Source organism: Pongo abelii, chromosome 6 (assembly GCF_028885655.2).
Source record: "Pongo abelii isolate AG06213 chromosome 6, NHGRI_mPonAbe1-v2.0_pri, whole genome shotgun sequence".
Lineage (NCBI taxonomy): Eukaryota > Metazoa > Chordata > Mammalia > Primates > Hominidae > Pongo > Pongo abelii.
In genome coordinates, this window is record NC_071991.2 from 145,926,676 (window position 1) to 145,946,477 (window position 19,802).

A 19,802-nucleotide genomic window follows, 5' to 3' on the forward strand; every position below is an offset into this window, starting at 1 on the left:
CTCGTCTTTTGTTAAAAGTAAAATGAAAATCAACAGCCCTCTACACCCCATCTGAGCTATGGAAGTCACTCCATTTAGGTGTCTAAGAGACGGCTGCAGCTTCAGCGCCTGGCTCACATTAGCTTTGTTCTTCCTTGTCTCTTATCCTCTGAGTAGCTCTGACAGTGCCACAAGGAGTAATTACCAATTCACAGGGGGATACATCTTCAGTTAAAGTGGATTATCTGCAAGTTGAGGGGCGGGGGTTGCCAGCGGCTGTAACTGAGTTAGGTATTAAGTATAATCTGCAAATGCAGGGAGGGTTCTGCAGAGCCTCAGGCAGTTCTTAACTTTCTTTTTTTTTATTATTATTATTATTATACTTTAGGTTTTATGGTACATGTGCGCAATGTGCAGGTAAGTTACATATGTATACATGTGCCATGCTGGTGCACTGCACCCACTAACTCGTCATCTAGCATTAGGTGTATCTCCCAATGCTATCCCTCCCCCCTCCCCCCACCAATAGCAAAGACTTGGAATCAACCCAAATGTCCAACAATGATAGACTGGATTAAGAAAATGTGGCACATATACACCATGGAATACTATGCAGCCATAAAAAATGATGAGTTCATGTCCTTTGTAGGGACATGGATGAAATTGGAAATCATCATTCTCAGTAAACTATCGCAAGAACAAAAAACCAAACACCGCATATTCTCACTCATAGGTGGGAATTGAACAATAACTTTCTAGAAGTAACTCCCAGCTGAGGCCTCCCCTGGTCTCCAGGCATCTGGATAGTGTCTTAACTGGTAGAGTGATGGTTAAGAGCATGAGTTTTGGAGGCAAATTTCCTGGTTTTATGCATTGGCACTTCCTAGCTCATGTGATTCTGGGCAAGTTACTTCACTACAGTGAGCGACAGTCAGAATGGGTCCAAAATTGTACCAGCCATAGCAAGGTGCTGCAAATGTAGTGGGACGAATTGCAGACAAAACTCCTCAGACACCAAGGTAAAGAAGGAAGAGGTTTATTCGGCCAGGAGCATCAGCAAGACTCCTGTCTCAAGAGCCGAGCTCCCTGAGTGAGCAATTCCTGTCCCTTTAAGGGCTCACAACTCTAAGGGGGGGTCCACTTGAGAGGGTCGTGATCGATTGAGCAAGCAGGGGGTACGTGACAGGGGGCTGCATGCACTGGTGGTCAGACTGAAACAGAACAGACTGGGAAGTTTCACAACGTCTTTCTATACAATGTCTGGAATCTATAGATAACATCAGTTGCTAAGTCAGGGGTCGAATTTTAACTACCAGGCTTAGGTCAGGCAGACCCAGGCCTGGTTTCGGGTCTGGTTCCTAGGCGCCAGGCTACCTGCCTTTAGTTTCACTTCTCGCTCCTTTTCTGAGTATAGAACAATATAAAACAATATGAGAGGGTCTGTCTCTCTTCTCTCACAAATGTTAATAAGACACTGTGTTTCAAATGCTAAGCGTACATCTAATACATGGTAATAACTCCAAGAATTATATTTTTTTAATTAAAATTGAATCCTTTTTTTTTTTTTTTTTTTTTTTTTGTCTTTTGTGACAGAGTCCCTCCATTGCCCAGGCTGGAACGCAGTAGTGTGATCTTGGCTCACTGCAACCTCTGCCTCTCGGGTTCAAGCCATTCTCATGCCCCAACCTCCCAAGCAGCTGGAATTACAGGGGCGTGCCACTACACCCGGCTAATTTGTGCCACTACACCCGGCTAATTTTTGCATTTTTAGTAGAGACAGGGTTTCGCCACGTTGGCCAGGCTGGTCTCGAACTCCTGGCCTCAAGTGATCCGAAGTGCTGGGATTACTGATGTCAGCCATGGCACCCAGCCTCTGTTACCATTATTAAGCATTCATTTAAGCCAAGATCTAAGGGGAACCAAGGCCCAGTAGCAAATCTGCTAATACTCAGGAAATGGGTTTGTGAGAAATGTTGCTGTTCTTTATCATCATTATTATTATTATTACTATTACTGCTATATTCACTATGAGAAAACGTTCACATCTCAGAAATAACAGTAATAAGGGGTAAGCATTGCCAGGAGGAGGCAAGGGGCACACACTGGCCAAGTCCGGCTCTACGCCCTGTGGGTACAGATATGTCTTCCAACTTTTGAAAAGTCTTTGTAAAGGTTTTTGCTGATTTGAGCTATTTTCAGCTAAGTCACCAGAACATCCAGAATCTAATTTTAAATGAAGGTTATTATGATGTCCCTCAGTTTCATAGCCTCTTATTCAAGAGAGATTAGAATTCTGTGAAGGAAAAGCTTTGTTTTAAGTTCTAAGGGATATAAAGATTTGCTAGGCTGTCTTTAAATCCCATTTGGGAACTCACCATTTATATAAAAATGGATGACATATAATGTGTCTGTGGGAACAGTGAACTCTGAAGAGAAAGATATGGTCAAATGGCCTGGCCTCCTCCCACCTCGGAGGATACACTGCACCCTCTTCCTCCCCCTGATTTGGCCCTCTCACAAATCTCAGCTCTAGACTGAGGCAGAAGGACATAAAAACATCCATTTCCAAAGCTCTCCAGCTCCCCAGTGCCTCTGGTTCTATCCGTCTTTGTGACCTGACGTCTCAGTGGCTGGGTCCCAGATAGGAAACTCTGGTCTCTGGTTCCTGGAGGCTGAGCCTGAATCCCTCCACGCAGAAAGAGAGTCAGGGACAGCACTGGGGGCTGAATCCCTGCCCCACCTTCTAGCAGAGTGACCTCAGTCAGGTGACTTTACTCCTCAGGCTGTTTCTTTTCTGGATAACAAAAGGTCATTCAACCCCATCTTGTGGGTTTTCTGTGGAGATTTAGTTAAAGGACTGGCACACAGGGTGAAGTGAGGAAGCCTTCCCCTCTTCCGCACAGTGCCACACAGAACAGGGGTCTGAGGACTTGCCTTCTCCCCTGCATGGCTGGTCCCCCCCCACCCCTGCCCTTCCCTGGTGTTTCCACCACACCCCACCAGCTGGAATGACATCCAGGATTGAACTCAGTAGCCCCTTGGCTTACAGGGCCACTTTCTCCACACCTACCCTGGCAGACTTGATCTCATATTTGCTTTCAGTATAAGATCCAGTTGAGCATCCTTCCATTAATGCCCCACAGAACAAGTCTCAGCCTTCTCCCTGGGGCCAGCCTTTCCAACACCTAAAGGCAGTGACGGTGTGCTTCTGGAGTCTTCTCTTCCCCACATTCAGCATCCACAGTTCCTTCCACTGTGCTTCACATGACAGCGTCTCAAGCATGGTGCCATCCTCAAAACATACACCAGTTTATTATTGCTTTCCTGCTCAAGATGCTCTGTCCTGAACTGATCACCTCTCTGGGGTATTCTGACCACCCCAGGGGACGGTCTCAGAAACCGCTTTCTAAATTGGAATATAGACTCCATCCTTTTCATGACTCAGTCAGGTTTCACTCTTAATTCCTAAATCCCATATAATTAACAAAATTACCAGAGTCCTGAGGGGGTGCTGGAAAACAAAACTGGAAAAAAAAAAAAAATCCAGTTTTGTTCTATCAGCCCCATTGTCCCAACAAAGGAGGGGGAGAGAAGGCTACGTGCAGTTACCAGGTGTGTCCTATACAATTTGATATTGAAGGTGATTGGGGTGGGGGAAGGCACGATGGTATTTCCAGCTATAGAAATTGGTTATTCATTTCTGCTAAACTGTATTTAGTTATATCTAGGGAAATCATTTCAGCCTCTCAGAGTCCCTTTGGCTCATGATACTGTCCTCCTGAGTGGAGCCACCCCTTTTTACTAAATGCCATATGGCACATTCATCAATGTGCCATTGATGTCTTTATCCAAGTTAATAAAATGATTAAATGTAGGCTTGGAATCACCACTAAAATTCTCCTTGAAGCCAATTTCTACCTATTTATCAAATTCCACCACTGTTCATCTCATGATTAATCTACCTTTAAAATACTCTCATGCATCACTGAACGACAGGGATACGTTCTGAGAAAAGTGTCATTAAGCAATTTCATCATTATGTGAATACCACAGAGTGCACTTACACAAACCCAGAAGGTGCAGCCTTCTACACACCCAGGCTGTATGCTACATACAGCCCATTGCTCCTAGGCCGCAGACCTGTGCAGCACGCCACTGCACTCAATACTGTAGGCAACGGTAACACAATGGTATTTGCTAACTAAACCTAGACAAAGTATGGTCAAAATATGATATAAAAGATAAAAATTGGCCGGGCGCGGTGGCTCACGCCTGTAATCCTGGCACTTTAGGAGGCCGAGGCGGGCGGATCACAAGGTCAGGAGATCGAGACCAGCCTGGCCAACATGGTGAAACCCCGTCTCTAGTAAAAATACAAAAGAAATTAGCCGGGCGTGGTGGTGGGCGCCTGTAGTCCCAGCTACTCGGGAGGCCGAGGCAGGAGCATCGCGTGAACCCGGGAGGTGGAGGTTGCAGTGAGCCAACATCGCACCACTGCACTCCAGCCTGGGGACAGAGCAAGACTCCATCTCAAAAAATAAATAAATAAATAAATAATAAAAATAAAAATCGGTGCCCCTATATAGGACACCTAACATGAATGAAGCTTGGCAGGACTGGAAGTTGCTCTGGGTGAGTGAGTGGGTGGTAAGTGAATATGAAGGCCTAGGACATTATACTACTGTAGATTTTATAAGCACTGGACACTTTGGCCACATTAAATTTATTTTTTACAATTTTCTTTCTTCAATAATAAATTAACCAGCTGGGTGCAGTGGTTCATGTCTATAATCCCAGCACTTTGGGAAGCAGAGAAGGGTGGACCACCTGAGGTCAGGAGTTCAAGACCAGCCTGACCAACATGGCGAAACCCCGTCTCTACTAAAAATTAGCCTGGTGTGGTGGCGCATGCCTGTAATCCCAGCTACTCAGGAGGCTGAGGCAGGAGAATTGCTTGAACCCAGGAGGCAGAGATTACTGTGAGCCGAGATTGCGCCACTGCACTCCATCCTGGTCAGCAGAGGAAGACTCCATCTCAAAATAAATAAGTAAATAAAATAAATTAACCTTAGCATACTGTACCTTTTCTAACTTTATAGACTTCTTAATGTTTTCAAACTTTTTCACTTTTTTGTATTTTTGTATAACACTTAGATTAAAACACAAACACATTATACAGCTGTAAAAAAATATTTCTTTTTATATCCATATTCTGTAAGATTTTGCTATTTAAAAATTCGTTTTTAACTTTTAAGACTTTTTTTTTTATTAAAAACTAAGACACAAATACATACATTTGCTTTGGCCTCCACAGGGTGAGGATCATCAATACCACTGTCTTCCACCTCCACACCTTGTCACACTGGGAGGTCTTCAGGGGCAATGACACATATGGAGCTGTCATCTCCTGTGATAACAATGCCTTCTTCTGGAATAGCTCCTGAAGGACCTGCCTGAGGCTGTTGTACAGTTACCCTTTTTAAAAATAAAAATTAAAAAAGTAAAGTAGGCTGGGTGCAGTGGCTCACACCTGTAATCCCAGCACTTTGGGAGGCTGAGGCAAGCAGATCACGAGGTCAGGAGTTCGAGACCAGCCTGGCCAACATGGTGAAACCCCGTCTCTACTAAAAATACAAAAATTAGCCAGGTGTGGTGGTGGGCGCCTGTAATCCCAGCTACTTGGGAGGCTGAGGCACAAGAATCGCTTGAACCCGGTAGGTGGAAGTTGTAGTAGCTCAGACCGTGCCACTGCACTCCAGCCTGGACGACAGTGCGAGACTCAGTCTCAAAAAAACAACAACAACAAAAAAGAAGTATATTCTAAAATAATGATAAAAAGCACATTATGATAAATGCCAGGCAATAGAAAAATTTCAGCTCCATTATAATCTCCTGGAACCACCCTCCTACATGTGGTCCATCCTTGACCAAAGCATCATTATGTGGTACCTGACTGTACTACTCAAACATTTTACAATGAGACCATATCTATTTGTCTTGACCACAAAAATGTCATGGGAAACTTACTAAAATGGTTTGCCGAAATTTAGATGGCCTCTCTCAGTGCTCTCCCACCTAGGAGGCTATTACCCCAATCTGAAAATAAAGGAACTGGCTTTAGGGGTTCAGCAGTGAGAATAGGGGTTGACAGGAAGAAGTATCCAAAGGCCTCCCAGTGGGTCTCCAGACTGTGTTCCTTGGTGGCATCCAGGGTGGTTGCGATTGTACGGTTTAAATTTTGTGATGATCCACTGGAGCTTCAAGTTCAGCCTCAAAGCATTAGGCTCTGTTTTCTGAACATCATTTTATATAGCAAGGTCCCGAGATTCTAATTTTTTCTTGTGTTAATTATGTGACATGCAGTGTCAATTAAGGGAACCATCCAATACACTTTCCAGAAACAGTTCTCCCCCTCAATTTCTTCGTGTGCTTGGCTGCTCATGGCCCTGGGGAAACCATTGCTTTCAATCCCCACCTCAGGTCCATTTCATGATGTTTGTGCTTTCATGCAATCTTAGTCCTCAAAGGATTTTTTTTTTCTCTTGGGTAAGATAGCTTTAGAGGCCTTCTGGGATAGGAATTACAATACAACTGAGAACAAAGGAAGAAAAATAAAAAGTGAACTGCTTTCTGTTTTACTGAATCATTCAACTTGACATTATCTGGAAATAAAAAAATTTGCTAACACACTTTTCCTAGCCTACACTTTGTTATGCCGCTGGTGAAATGTATGAGGTCAACACCTTTCTACCCTTTTTTCCCCATTGTCCCAAATTCTCCTGCTGTCCAGAGTTAGTTTCAAATGGCCCTCTGCTAGTCTTGGCTGGTATACCTACTAGTGGCTTGGAGAGGAATTAAGGAAAAGCTTGAAAACTGAAGCTCATTTTTTTTTTTTTTATGGTGTTGGCTGGAGTTTAACATGGTTCTCCAGAGCCAAAAAAACATTTTAACAGAAGCGGAGCACACAGATAAATTATTTTTCTGTACTACATTTCAGTTGGTAATTTCGTACACGGGATTCTATTCCTGCTGCTACCAAGTTAAAATGCAAAAGTGGAAACATTCCAATGAGTAAGAAGCAGGTCTGTTCATTCCCAGCTCATGAGAAACTCAGGACGCACATTAGTGTTCTGTTTCCCAGCAGCAAATAGCCAGGACATATAGCTTCAATTTACTGGGATTCGAAGAAGTCAAATCAGACCTGATTTCCCATGAAGTAAATCACAGCACCCTGCTCTATGGTTTGAGTGACAGGTACATCCATTATTCTGAAAGGTCTTGTTACTTTCAGCAGAGCTTGTTATTCTTAGCCCTAAAAAATCATGCCATGTGACAGGGCACCTGAGGCTGAGGAATGGGGCACCAGCACCTTCCAGGCTTTCTATCTTACATCTGACAACTTGAAACATCCAGGAAAGAAGTGGAAAATCCACGTATCAGATGTGTGCTCCTACCCATTCCAAATGTCTGGTGTTTGGGAAACATTTAAGGGATCATAAATTTTCTTTTGTATCAATGTTTTTGGTACTGTGTAATTACAACTATATATATGTAAAGTTATGTGTATATATATGTTATACTATATAGAAAACTATATATAGTTACATATATGTACATATACCACTATATATAAATGTATATACTAATATTTATATACTAAATATATATACTATATATAAATATATATACTATATATGTATATACTAAATATATATACTATATATGTATATACTAAATATATATACTATATATAAATATATATACACAACTGTATAGTTACATATATGTGTATATATATAACTATATAAAAATATATATAAACTATAAATATAAAATATAACTATAAATATATATTTTTTATATATATAAAATATAGTATATATATAAATTTTTTTTTCGAGACAGAGTCTCACCCTGTTGCCGTGATCTCGGCTCACTGCAACCTCTGCCTCCCAGATTCAAGTGATTCTCCTGCCTCAGCATCCTGAGTAGCTGGGATTACAGGCGTCCACCACCAGGCCCAGCTAATTTTTTGTATCTTTAGTAGAGATGGGGTTTCACCATGTTGGCCAGGCTGGTCTCAAACTCCTGACCTCGTGATCCACCTGCCTCAGCCTCCCAAAGTGCTGGGATTACAGGCATGAGCCACCATGCCCGGCCATTACAACTATATTCTAAGATTAACTAGCGATCGTAAGTTTTTTGTTTTCAGTCTAGATTTTAGAAATGCGAATGACACCGGGCTCAGTAACTCATGCCTGTAATCCCAACACTTTGGGAGGCCGAGGCAGGTGGATCATGAGGTCAGGAGTTCAAGACCAACCTGGCCAAGATGGTGAAACCCCCTCTCTACTAAAAATACAAAAAAAAAAAAATTAGCCAGGCATGGTGGTGGGCGCCTGTAATCTCAGCTATTCGGGAGGCTGATGCAGAGAATTGCTTGAACCTGGGAGGTGGAGGTTGCAGTGAGCCAAGATTGTGCCACTGCACTCCAGCCTGGGTAACAGAGCAAGACTCCGTCTCAAAAAAGAAAAAAAGAAATGTGAATGACAATTTCAACCTATTGAGTATCCCCAAAAGCTCAGGAGCTGTGATAAATTGATACAAATAAAAATGTAATACTTCATCTTTTTGCAAAATAGTGTAGTGGGCTCTATGAAGACATTTCTTTTTATTGTTGACTCTGGAAAGAAAAAATCCAGTTTTGTTTTATCAGTCCTTAGAAAAAGATTTATGAGTTAAAATGCAGCAGAGGCCAGGTGCAGCGGCTCCCACCTATAACCCCAGCACTTTGGGAGGCTGAGGGGATAGGATTGCTTGAAACCAGGAGTTCGAGACCAGCCTGGGCAACATAATGAGACCCTGTATCTACAGAAAATTTTTAAAAACAAGCCAGTCATGGTGGTGTGCACCTGTAGTCCCAGGTACTTAGGAGGCTAAGGTGAAAGGATCACTTGAGCCTAGGGGTTCAAGGGTACAGTGAGGCCTATGATCACACCACTACATTCCTGCCTGGCTGACAGTGAGACCCTGTCTCTAAAAATAATTAAAATTCAAAATGTGGTAGATACAGTAGAAGGAAAAATGATTCTGCTTCTCCCAGCATTCTGCCTCTGCATAATTGAGTTAGCGCATTTCATAGGTCAAAAATTATTTAAATTACACCTGCATATTTTAGTCCTGCATATTTCTTCATAAGAGAGAAAAGCATTTAATAAATACAATGAAACTTCATTCATGTCTTTATTTAAGGGATGAATAAAATGTCATAGTACATAATCGTATACATCAATTATGGATACAGATTTAATTCTGGCTGTGCATCTTTGGAAAGGCAGCTGATCAGCAAGACATCGCTGATCAAAAACTGCAGTCTGTTAGAGCAGGAGCTGACAGGGAACCTAGATGCCAACATTTCCATACCCTGCCTGATGTTTACCATTTGATCACGTTCGAACTGAGGAATGAGGCTTATCTGATTTTATGTTGCTTTTTTTAGATGAATGCTCTTGGCTTTTTGTTGTTGTTATGGTTACTTCCCATTGATTTATTCCACTAACCATTTAGACTCCCGTTCATTCAACTACGGCCAAATGGGACTAGAATGGAAAAACGGAATCCTACCCGACCAATACAAATTCTATTTCTCTCTCTCCAAGAGGCCCAGATGCCCAGCCCTGACACTGGGAGCCACTGGGAGCTTCAGGTGCTGGCCCGGCAGTGCCTGGCCATGTTTTCAAGTGTACTTCAGGTGACCACTCACCTATTGTACTTCAGTCTGATTTTCCAAGGAGTATTTAAAACTTCACCCAGGCAGTGATTTCAAACTGACTTTCTACTTATTCCACGAGGTACCGTCGAACCACTGTTCTACATGTGAGGCCTGTGGAGGGTTTGTATAGCAATGGGTGTTCAGTGTTAAGTCCTGCCTTCCTTCATAGAAGAGAAATTTATCAGTTCCTCTGGGTGTCAGTTTTAGAACAATACAACGACGTTTTGAAAGACAAGTCCATTTTTAATGAGACGGACAGATTTTCAGGTAATAGTACTGCTAGAAATAACATATAATGATGTACTGGTTCTGAATACACTGCTGAATTCCTGAATACGCTGAAGACCTCCCCCTCCTTTCCTGGTTATGTTCTGCACCTGTTTACCCTATGAAGCTGAAAAACAAACTTTGACTATAGCTAACTAACTATGATTGTTCTAATTTCCATAGTACTTGATCCCCTCCCACACACCAAACTGTGAATGACAGACTGCTGAATAGATGGTTTCAGTCACAGACAGTCCCTGACTTATGGTTCCACTTAGAAGTTTTCAACTTTGCCATGGTTCAAAAGTGATATGCATTCGGTAGAAACCATACTTTGAATACCCATGCAACCATTCTGTTTTCCACTTTCAACACTTTATTATAAAATAGGTGTTGTGTTAGATGACTTTACTGAACTGTAGACTAATGTAAGTGTTCTGAGTATGTTTAAGGTAGGCTGGGCTATGCTCTGATGTTCAGTAGGTTACGTGTATTTAATGCATTTTTGATTTACAATATTTCCACCTTACAATGGGTGTATGGGGAGGTAACCCCATTATAAGTTGAAAAGCATCTGTATATTCATTCCTACAGTCACTGGTGGTTACTTTGTCCAAGGCATTATTTTGGGGGAACACAAAGAGAAGTGACATTTAGTCCCAGCTGTCAAGAAAACTTTAATTCTAGGAAAGGCACAATTGTGGGCCTCTGGCCCATCCGAAGAAAGCAGGAACACACCTGGTCCAGTTAGGTAGAGCCGGGAGCAGGATCCAGGAGGAAGCCCTACTGAGCGGGGGTCTCTGGTGTTCTAAAGTGATGGATAGTGACTGGTACTAAGTGTGAGGGGAAAGGGTGGATTACACCTGAGTGGAACAGAGGCTCTAAGGCAGAACATCCAGGGGCTTAGAGAGACGTCAAACTCCTCCACAACAGTGTTCCCCAAACAAGAGTCATTTGAGGACCAATGTCACGATTTTTGCCATTTCTGATGACATTTTTACCATTTCTAGTGGCCTCCTTTACTGTTGTTTACTTAACATTTTCCTTTAAACGGACTCACTATTTTTACGTAAATAAATTTATGTTAAAAAGTTTACGTTAAAGAGAAATTTTGCAATACTACCATGAAATGAAATGCCAGTACCGCTTGCTGTCACGATACGGTGGTGCTAAAAATACATAATATAAAAATATAATGAAACTCAGCACTGTTGCCCACCGAAGCATCCAGGTCTGACCTCTCTTTGTTAAAAAGGGAAAATAGCAAGTATTGGCACCATAATAAAGAGAGTCCAGCCCCACACTGAGCCAGCCTGAGACTCTTGAGGAATTGAAAGGGAATCGGGGAAGGAATAAGACTGGATGTTATTTAGCTCCCAGTCTGTGAATTAGCTAAAGACCCCCCCAGTGCCACCAGTGCGACATACTTCACCCCAGAACAGAGGGAAGGAACAGAATGGTGGGCAATGCTTTGGGCCAGTTGTACAACGGTCTCTGCAGAGCAACAGTATGCTGTGTTAGGGCTGGAACCAGGTTTGGCCATCTGTGTTGACCCCACAGATTCTATGAAGGGTGACTTCCACAATCCCTAGCACAGTGGGGAGCACACAGTAGATACTTATCAAGAGTCTTAAATTAAGTCTCACTGATGCCCTAAAATCTTCTGCCTGTTTCATAAAAGGTAGAAAATGAAGTTGACAGTGATTCTTTGTATCTCATAATATCACATACCCCTCCCCAAAAAGGAATATTGATAGAAAACTAAAAGATATAAAACCTAACAAAAATCGTCTGGTGAATAGATCCCATGGAATACACAAGAAGAAGATATAGGTGCATTTAAATAATGTCAAAGGAAAATAAGAAATCTCCTTGGAGAAGTCACATCTAAATGCTTATCCAGGCTGGGCACAGTGGCTCATGCCTGTAATCCCAGCACTCTGGGAGGCTGAGGTGGGTGGATCGCTTGAGCCTAGGAGTTTGGGACCAACCTAGGTAACATGACAAAACCCCCGCCTCTACAAAAAAATACTAAAAAAAAATTAGTCAGGCATGGTAGCACACGAGTGTGGTTCCAGCTACTCAAGAGGCTGAGGTGGGAGGATTGCTTGAGCCCAGGAGGTTGAGGCTGCAGTGAGCTGAGATTGTGCCTTGCACTCCAGCCTGGATGACAGAGTAAGACCCTGTCTCATAAATAATAAATAAATAAATCCCTGTCCAAATAAATAAATGCTTATCCAATTGCTGAAAAGGAGCTCGAGCATGTACACGAGGCCCCAAGCATAGCTCTGTCCTCTGTGGAGCTGGCTTTATTCTTCCTGTGTTTCTTGCTCAGGCGCCCTTTTCTTTCTTTCTTTCTTTCTTTTTTTAAAGTTAACATAAATGTAGGTGTCTGTTAGTGATTTTTTTTTATTATACTCTAAGTTTTAGGGTACATGCGCACAATGTGCAGGTTAGTTACATATGTATACATGTGCCATGTTGGTGTGCTGCACCCATTAACTCATCATTTAGCATTAGGTATATCTCCTAATACTATTCCCCCTCTCCCTCCACTCCACAACAGTCCCCGGAATGTGATGTTCCCCTTCCTGTGTCCATGTGTTCTCATTTTTCAATTCCCACCTATGAGTGAGAACATGCGGTGTTTGGTTTTCTGTCCTTGCGATAGTTTACTGAGAATGATGATTTCCAATTTCAGATGCCCTTTTCTCTTTCATTTCTCACAACACTCCAGCCTCTCACTTGGCATTCAGTAACTGAACAAGGAGCGGGAAAGTGTGCTAATGCATCGCAAATGGAGTTGCTGCATTTCCTTAAAAGGACTGTCATGAGCATTTCATTTTAACGTGTTACCCGGAATTGTGTCAGTGTTTTAAGTGAACTATTTTCTGTAATCCATATCGTTATGAATATAAGACATTAACGTACTGATTGCCACTTGAGAATCTAATTTTAAAGTGATTGTACTGCATTTCTAAAATTTGCATTTTTAAAGCAAGTTTCCCCCACAAATAACACCTTACCCAAGACACCTCCAGGCAGAACGTTGTTTCTTACAGTAAATGATATTTTAATATTTGATTTCAGAAGAGACCAGTCTAATCAATTATAGAGTAACATACTTTACTTGTAATAAATTCAAAAAAGTGACAGCTATACTGTCATTTGTAGATGGTCTTAAGAAATATGGAATCTTATTCCAGACAGGCATTTCTGTAACTTTCTGGTGCTTTAAATGATGCTAATGAAGATTTGACATCAGTTCACCACACTTTTGAAAATCAAATTGTTGGCTCAGCCTCTAATGAAACACAATCTCAAAGCAGTTTTAACAACCATTTACATTTTTTCTAAAAACCTCACTCTACCATTTCTATGGGGTCCCCGACTAGAAATATCAAAAGTCTACATGAATATAAAACAATATAGTCTATTTTTCAAAGAGAAATTGAGACTAATGCAAAATATTTGACTTCTCTTTTTTTTTATATGAAACATAAATGTTTATTCATTGGCAAAGCCTTAACTTCTCTAAGCCTCGTTTTCCTCATCTGTCACTTGGGGGCAATCCTATTTAGCTCAGAGGGTTGCCAGGAGACTTAATGGGGTACTGCATAATAAGTACTAAGCACAGTGCCCCCCATCATGTACTGCCCTTGGTCTGTGCTCTAATATTGAAGCATGATATTTCCCTGACCCCTTTGTGGGACTTGCAACAGGGGTGCCCTCAATTACCCAGCCCACAGCTTTCAACTCTTCATGGGAGGAAGCATGCACACGAATGAGGCAGCAACTGGAGTGCATGAATGCTGGAACCAGCCAGCCACTTAGGTACTGCCAGGAGCACACTCCACTCACTTGGACCCACTGTGCTCCACCCCTTGCAGGGGGAAGCACGCGGGTGAGTGGGTGCAAGAGCCAGGGTGAGCGCTTTTGAGTGCCAACAGGAGTGAACTCTGTGCAGGCTTCGTGGCAGCATCTAGGGGTGGTGCCTGCAACCCCTGAAGTCCCAGAGGGCATGTTACAGTGCTTTTAGTTCTGCTGTCCCCAGATGGCCTAAGTTTCAATAGCTCAGTGGTCCCTCTACCTTTTCACTTGAGGTGGCTGCTTTCTGCCAGTGAGGACACAGGGCAAGTGTGACAGCCTTTTGTAGCCACACTAGCAGCACCCGAGCTCTTGTCCCGCATCCAGGAGAAATGATGTCACACAAATTGAAGGATGACAAATGTAGGGGATTTTTATTGCCGATGAAAGTGGCTCTCAGCAGGAAGGGAAGTTGAAAAGGGGATGGAGAGGGAAGGTAATCTTCTCCTGAAGTCCAGCCATCTCTGGCCAGATTCTTCTCTGATGTTACGTGTCAAGCTGTCCCTCTGAAGTCAAGCCGCTTCTCTCCAACGTCTAACCATAGTCACCAACGTCCAGCTGCTTCTCTTCTCTCTGCCAGCTGAGTATGGGGTTTTTATAGGCACAGGATGTGGGGGGGCAGGGCCATGGGTGGTTTTGGAAAAGGTAACATTTGAGCCAGAAAACAGGGATGTAAGCTCTCACTTTGGGCTGCAGTTTCTGGCTTGAGAGTAAGGGTTTGACAGGGACCCACCCCTTTCTGCCTAGATTTTCTGTGCCACCTTTCTCTACCATTGTATGAATATTATTATCACATGGCCCTGAGTTGGAACCATCAGGTCCTGCAAACTCCAGAGCATCTACTTACTGCACATTGCCACCCCCCGCCCCCCCCCCCCCGCCCCCAGGGGAATTGGTCCCAGCCAAGGGTCTCTAGGAAAGAGGCACATCAACTAGATGTGGAACACACTCCAGTTTTGGAAATACTGGTTCTGTTCTCCAGGGCATCAGAATCCTCCTTTTTGTGACCCTGCTGCCTTACAGGAAAGAAACAACAGTTGAAACCCTGGGAATTTTCCCCAGTAGGGAGAAGGCACAGAAAGGAGAAAAGCTAAAGAAGAGAGTGAAAGAGGCCCAAAGAGAATGGAAAAGTGAGAGCAGGCCATTTGCCAGGGCTCATTCCTGCCATCCAGCCCCAGCTTCTGGCTGCTCAGTGGATGCCTCTGCCAGTGCTCACAGCCCTATAGGCCTGGGCCTGGGAGCCTCTGCTGCCACCCGTGATTTCTCTCCCTGCTCCACCATCGGAACCCCATGCCCCAGGCTCCCTCCCTGGAGGCCACCTCAGAAGGAGATACCAAGGGGAAGACAGCTGTTTAAGAAGTGTGGACTCCATGTTAAATTGAGACCCCGCAGATAGATACGGCTTTGAAACAATTGATTTTCTGTGGTGTCATAGGGAAACCTGCCCTCCTCAAAGTTGGGAAAACTGTCAGGGACCCTATGAAATGGAGCCGGAGTCAGAAGTTTTCTACCCAGCTCTCTAAAAGAGGAGACAAAACTAACACTGGTTCATGATAGATAACAGAACGGCTTCAGCAAAGGGCAAGCAAGCATAGAAAGATGCTGGAGAAGAACAAGGCACTTTATCCATGTCCCCCGCAGCACCCTGCCTCAGCCCTGGGGCAAAAGAATCTTCGTGAGAGCCCAGGGAGTCGGCAGGGACATGAGGGGTTGATGCAGCAGTTGCTCAGAGCAATTGCGACGCTGCCGCTAGAATTGTCTTTCTCACACAGTTCCCAGTAGTGGTTAAAAGGCTCTGAAGTCAGTCCGCCTGGTCCACTAGCTAAGGGCTCTTAAGCATTTAAGGACTCTTTCAACATTTGTTTCTGTTAGTTTCTAAAACTTGGGACAGAGGGCCATTGATTGAACTGGTATAACAATGTGTGGGTACATTGCACTTGGTACCTTGGAAATGCCTCTACTCAGTCTCACCTCTGAGCTGAGTTTGGGAAGATGTTGAGCCTACAGGTGGCGGGGAGATGGTGAGATTCATCAAAGTATATGTATGTTTGTGATTGGGTTGGGAAGGTTTCCTGACTGCCAAAACCTCCATCAGACACTAGCGGGGATTCCGTAAATCTCAGAATTCCAAGGGGATTGGATTTTGAAGAAAGGAGATGTTCACGTACAGGCTACTAGAATTCTTGTTCTTTTTTTTTTTTTTTTTTTTTTTTAAAGAATTCTGAAGAAGAAAATAAGTAAGAGATATTAAACAGAACCAAATTTTGCCAGGAGGGCAGAGCAGGGCTGCTTTGTTCAATTTGTCTTAAGAGAGTCAGGAAAGCATCAGAAAAGATAAGGAGAAAAATCAGTCAGAACGAAGGCCCTGTTTTGAGTTTCAGCAGCATCTGAAGTAGCCAGAAGGTACTGAGAAATGTATTTTATCACATATAGTCTTATTTTCACCCTACCATATTCTCTGTTAACATAAGGTTCCTTTAAAGTCAAGTCTGCAGCCCTAAATCTTATCGACTCATTAATATTTCATCTAAAACAATGTAACATCTTAAACTGAAACCTAAATGTAAGCTTTGGACACAAGCATTCAAAGACAGCTATGTTGTAAAGACAGCTATGTTGTACAGCTGGACTATGGTGAGTCAAATAACATTTTCATTTCCTTTTTTCTTTTAGAAACAGGGAAAATTGACCAAGAGATTCACAAATACAACACCCCAGGATTCACTGGTTGCCTCTCCAGAGTCCAGTTCAACCAGATCGCCCCTCTCAAGGCCGCCTTGAGGCAGACAAACGCCTCAGCTCACGTCCATATCCAGGGCGAGCTGGTGGAGTCCAACTGCGGGGCCTCGCCGCTGACCCTCTCCCCCATGTCGTCCGCCACCGACCCCTGGCACCTGGATCACCTGGATTCAGGTAAAGTCTCCAGCAACCTCAGGCAGGTTGCTTCATTTCTTTAAACCTCAGTCTCTTGGGACTATGGAATGGATTTAATAACAGAACCTCACTGGTAATGTCATTGGAGGATTAAGAAAGGGCAAAGGAACATTGTGAGTATGGAGTTCTCAGGGCAGCACTTAGCACATCTGAAATACTCAGGGCCAGAAATAAATAAGTTGAAGTTAAAGAAGGTAGGAACTACTAACTCTTCAATTAGGTTAAATGATGACTTGCCTAAACTGATGTCTGTGCCATGACTCTGGGTGATTTGATCAATTCACTGTCTCACTTTTGCCTCTTTTGACTCTCAATGACTTGCTGTAACATAGTCTGTGTTTTAATTTAAGAAAAGATTTACCTAAAGCAATATAGAGATCCATCTCCTGGCTCTGTATTTATATGAATAATACTGGTGGCTTCCAGATCTTTAAGAGGTGCCTTTAAGCTTGCAAAACTCTGTGGATTTAGTCCCACTTCTTTGAGTGATAAGACATGTAATTTGAAAGCACAGGGCTCAAATGAAAGGATGTAGCTGTTGGCTGAAAAATTAATTGGATGAAAAGAGTATACACATAACCCTGGGTGGCAGACAGCCTATTAAGCTGTATCTCAGGAGACTTAGGTCATACTCCTAGCTCCACCTAAATTGGCCTTGGGCAACTCAAGTGACCTGCCCAAGCCTCTGCTTTTTCACCCATAAGGTGAAGAAGGGGAGGGGAGTGTAACCTCTAAGTGACCTCCAAATCCAACATTCAATGGGTCTCCAGGCAACATGTGATGTTGCTGATGCTAAAAACAGGAAGATGAGGCAGGAAGCAACAGCTAGGAGGCCTGGATTCCAGCAGTATCACTGCCTCTCACCAGCAGATTAACCTTGGGCAGTTTTCATAACCTCATTCCTCAGTTTCCCCATTTCCTAAATGGAGATAAGACCTAACTCATGGAATTCTATTTAAAGTGATGTGTTTAAATCTGACGTGTTTTATCACAAGCATGTAGCAAGTGTTAAAGTTTAGCTATAATAATATTAATAATCATGGTTATTATTATATTAGACACAATTTGCTATAATGCTTGAACGTTGAGTAAAGACTTCCAAGTTCTCTCCCCCTGCAAACTTGTAATTTGTAACAGTTCATTCTCTACACCTTGTGCATTTGATTGCTTTAATCATGTTCCAGCCCTGCACATGGAGTGTGTGACTTCAGTGCAGCTATTGTCATTGTGATTCCTTGCCAGGGTTGTGCTGCAAAGCTTTGTGAAGCTTAGAGAGAAGCCAAAATTGCCCTGTTGTCAGAATAACCCATTTACAGACGAAACAATCCTCTTTGTTCCTCACACATGGATTCCTAGAACTTGACACGGGGCGCTGTGTGCTAAGGGCACATATGAAGAATTCCCTTTTATGAATGTTGTTAAGATTACACAGCGGGCTGGCTTGAACAAAGGAAAGCATTCCTAATGCTGAAAAAAGAAAAGTAAGAGTGAAAATACAAGAGGAGAAAAGACATGTCAGGGCCACAGAGGAACAGAGATCTCTCAGATAAATTCCTCCAAATGCCCGAGTAGACAAATACCATGAATGATCTTTCTTTGCAATGCAGGAGTCCTAACGCTGTCAAAGGGACCCACTGCCTGAGGCTGTGAGCACCTGTGGTCTAAGTCAGGGCCAAGAGACTGGTTTCTAAAACATCTACATCCTACCTTGGGCCAATATGAGTTTTATGTATTATTACTTAATTAGGAACTTGTTTGTTAAGATCTGTGAGATATGACTGTAGGGACCAAAGAGTTTTTGTTCCTTTATTTTAAAAAAATCATGCTTTGTGTGTGACGGGTTTTTTTTTTTTTTTTTTTTTGAGACAGAGTCTCACCCAGTTGCCCAGGCTGGAGTACAATGGCACCATTGCAACCTCCACCTCCCGGGTTTAAGCGATTCTCCTGCCTCAGCCTCCTGAGTAGCTGGGATTACAGGCACCCGCCATCATGCCCAGTTAATTTTTGTATTTCCAAAATTTTGTATTTCCAAAATCCAAAGTGCTAGGATTACAGGATTCTTTTGATTGATTTATGAAAATGTCAATAGGGAACATACCTGTTAGTATTTGATGTTCAAATCCAAATTCTGTAACTCTGATATTACGGTAGGCCTGTGCTATGTAATATGAGATCCATTTGCAGAAAAATTTCCACTTATACTTGGAGAGTTCTTACCCAGAGTCCAGCAGGTAAAGTATTAATCCAATTGTCATTATACCAGTTACAAGGACAGAAAACAATTGACCGGGCTCGGTGGCTCACATCTGTAATCCCAGCATTTTGGGAGGCTGAGGTGGGCGGATCACGAGGTCAGGAGTTCGAGACCAGCCTGACCAACATGGTGAAAACCTGTCTCTACTAAAAATACAAAAATTAGCTGGGCATGGTGGCACGTGCCTGTAATCCCAGCTATTCAGGAGGCTGAGGCAGGAGAATCGCTTGAACCTGCGAGGCAGAGGTTGCATTGAGCTGAGATGATGCCACTGCACTCCAGCCTGGGTGAAAGAGCAAGACTCTGTCTCAAAACAAAACAAAACGACAGAAAACAGTTTACAAACTATAAGGCAGAGGTTTATTTAAATAATATGATTTTCCTTTTTTCTTTTAGGTGAATAGGAACATGAGAGACAATGTGGGTTGAGGGGCTGGAAGGGACAGAGGACAGACATAGAAATGAGGGAAGGTTACTTAACAGCAGCCTCCGGTTGCTTGGTGTCAGGGAGGAAAAACTTTTCCTCTATCCTCTTAAGTTCTTTTCCTGGGGGCCTGCAAATTAAGCTGATAAAAGACAGATTAACAGGTGGACCTTATTTATATGCATATAGGAGCTTCAAAAAGAAGAAACTCAGTAAGTAGTTAAAGCTAGAAACTTATATGCCCAGCTTAGTAGGGAAAAGAGGCGGTGGGGGAAAAGGCCTCTATAGGAGGAACACATGGGTTT

General features: G+C 43.0%; 1 protein-coding gene across 1 annotated transcript in view; it reads left to right on the forward strand.

The window, feature by feature from the left end:
• Window positions 1-19,802, forward strand: part of CNTNAP2 (contactin associated protein 2) — a 2,266,356-nt gene that overhangs the window by 2,217,154 nt on the left and 29,400 nt on the right. Inside the window, 1 exon segment of the mRNA NM_001133793.1 lies at window positions 16,559-16,798. Within this exon segment, the coding sequence (NP_001127265.1) occupies window positions 16,559-16,798 (240 nt within the window).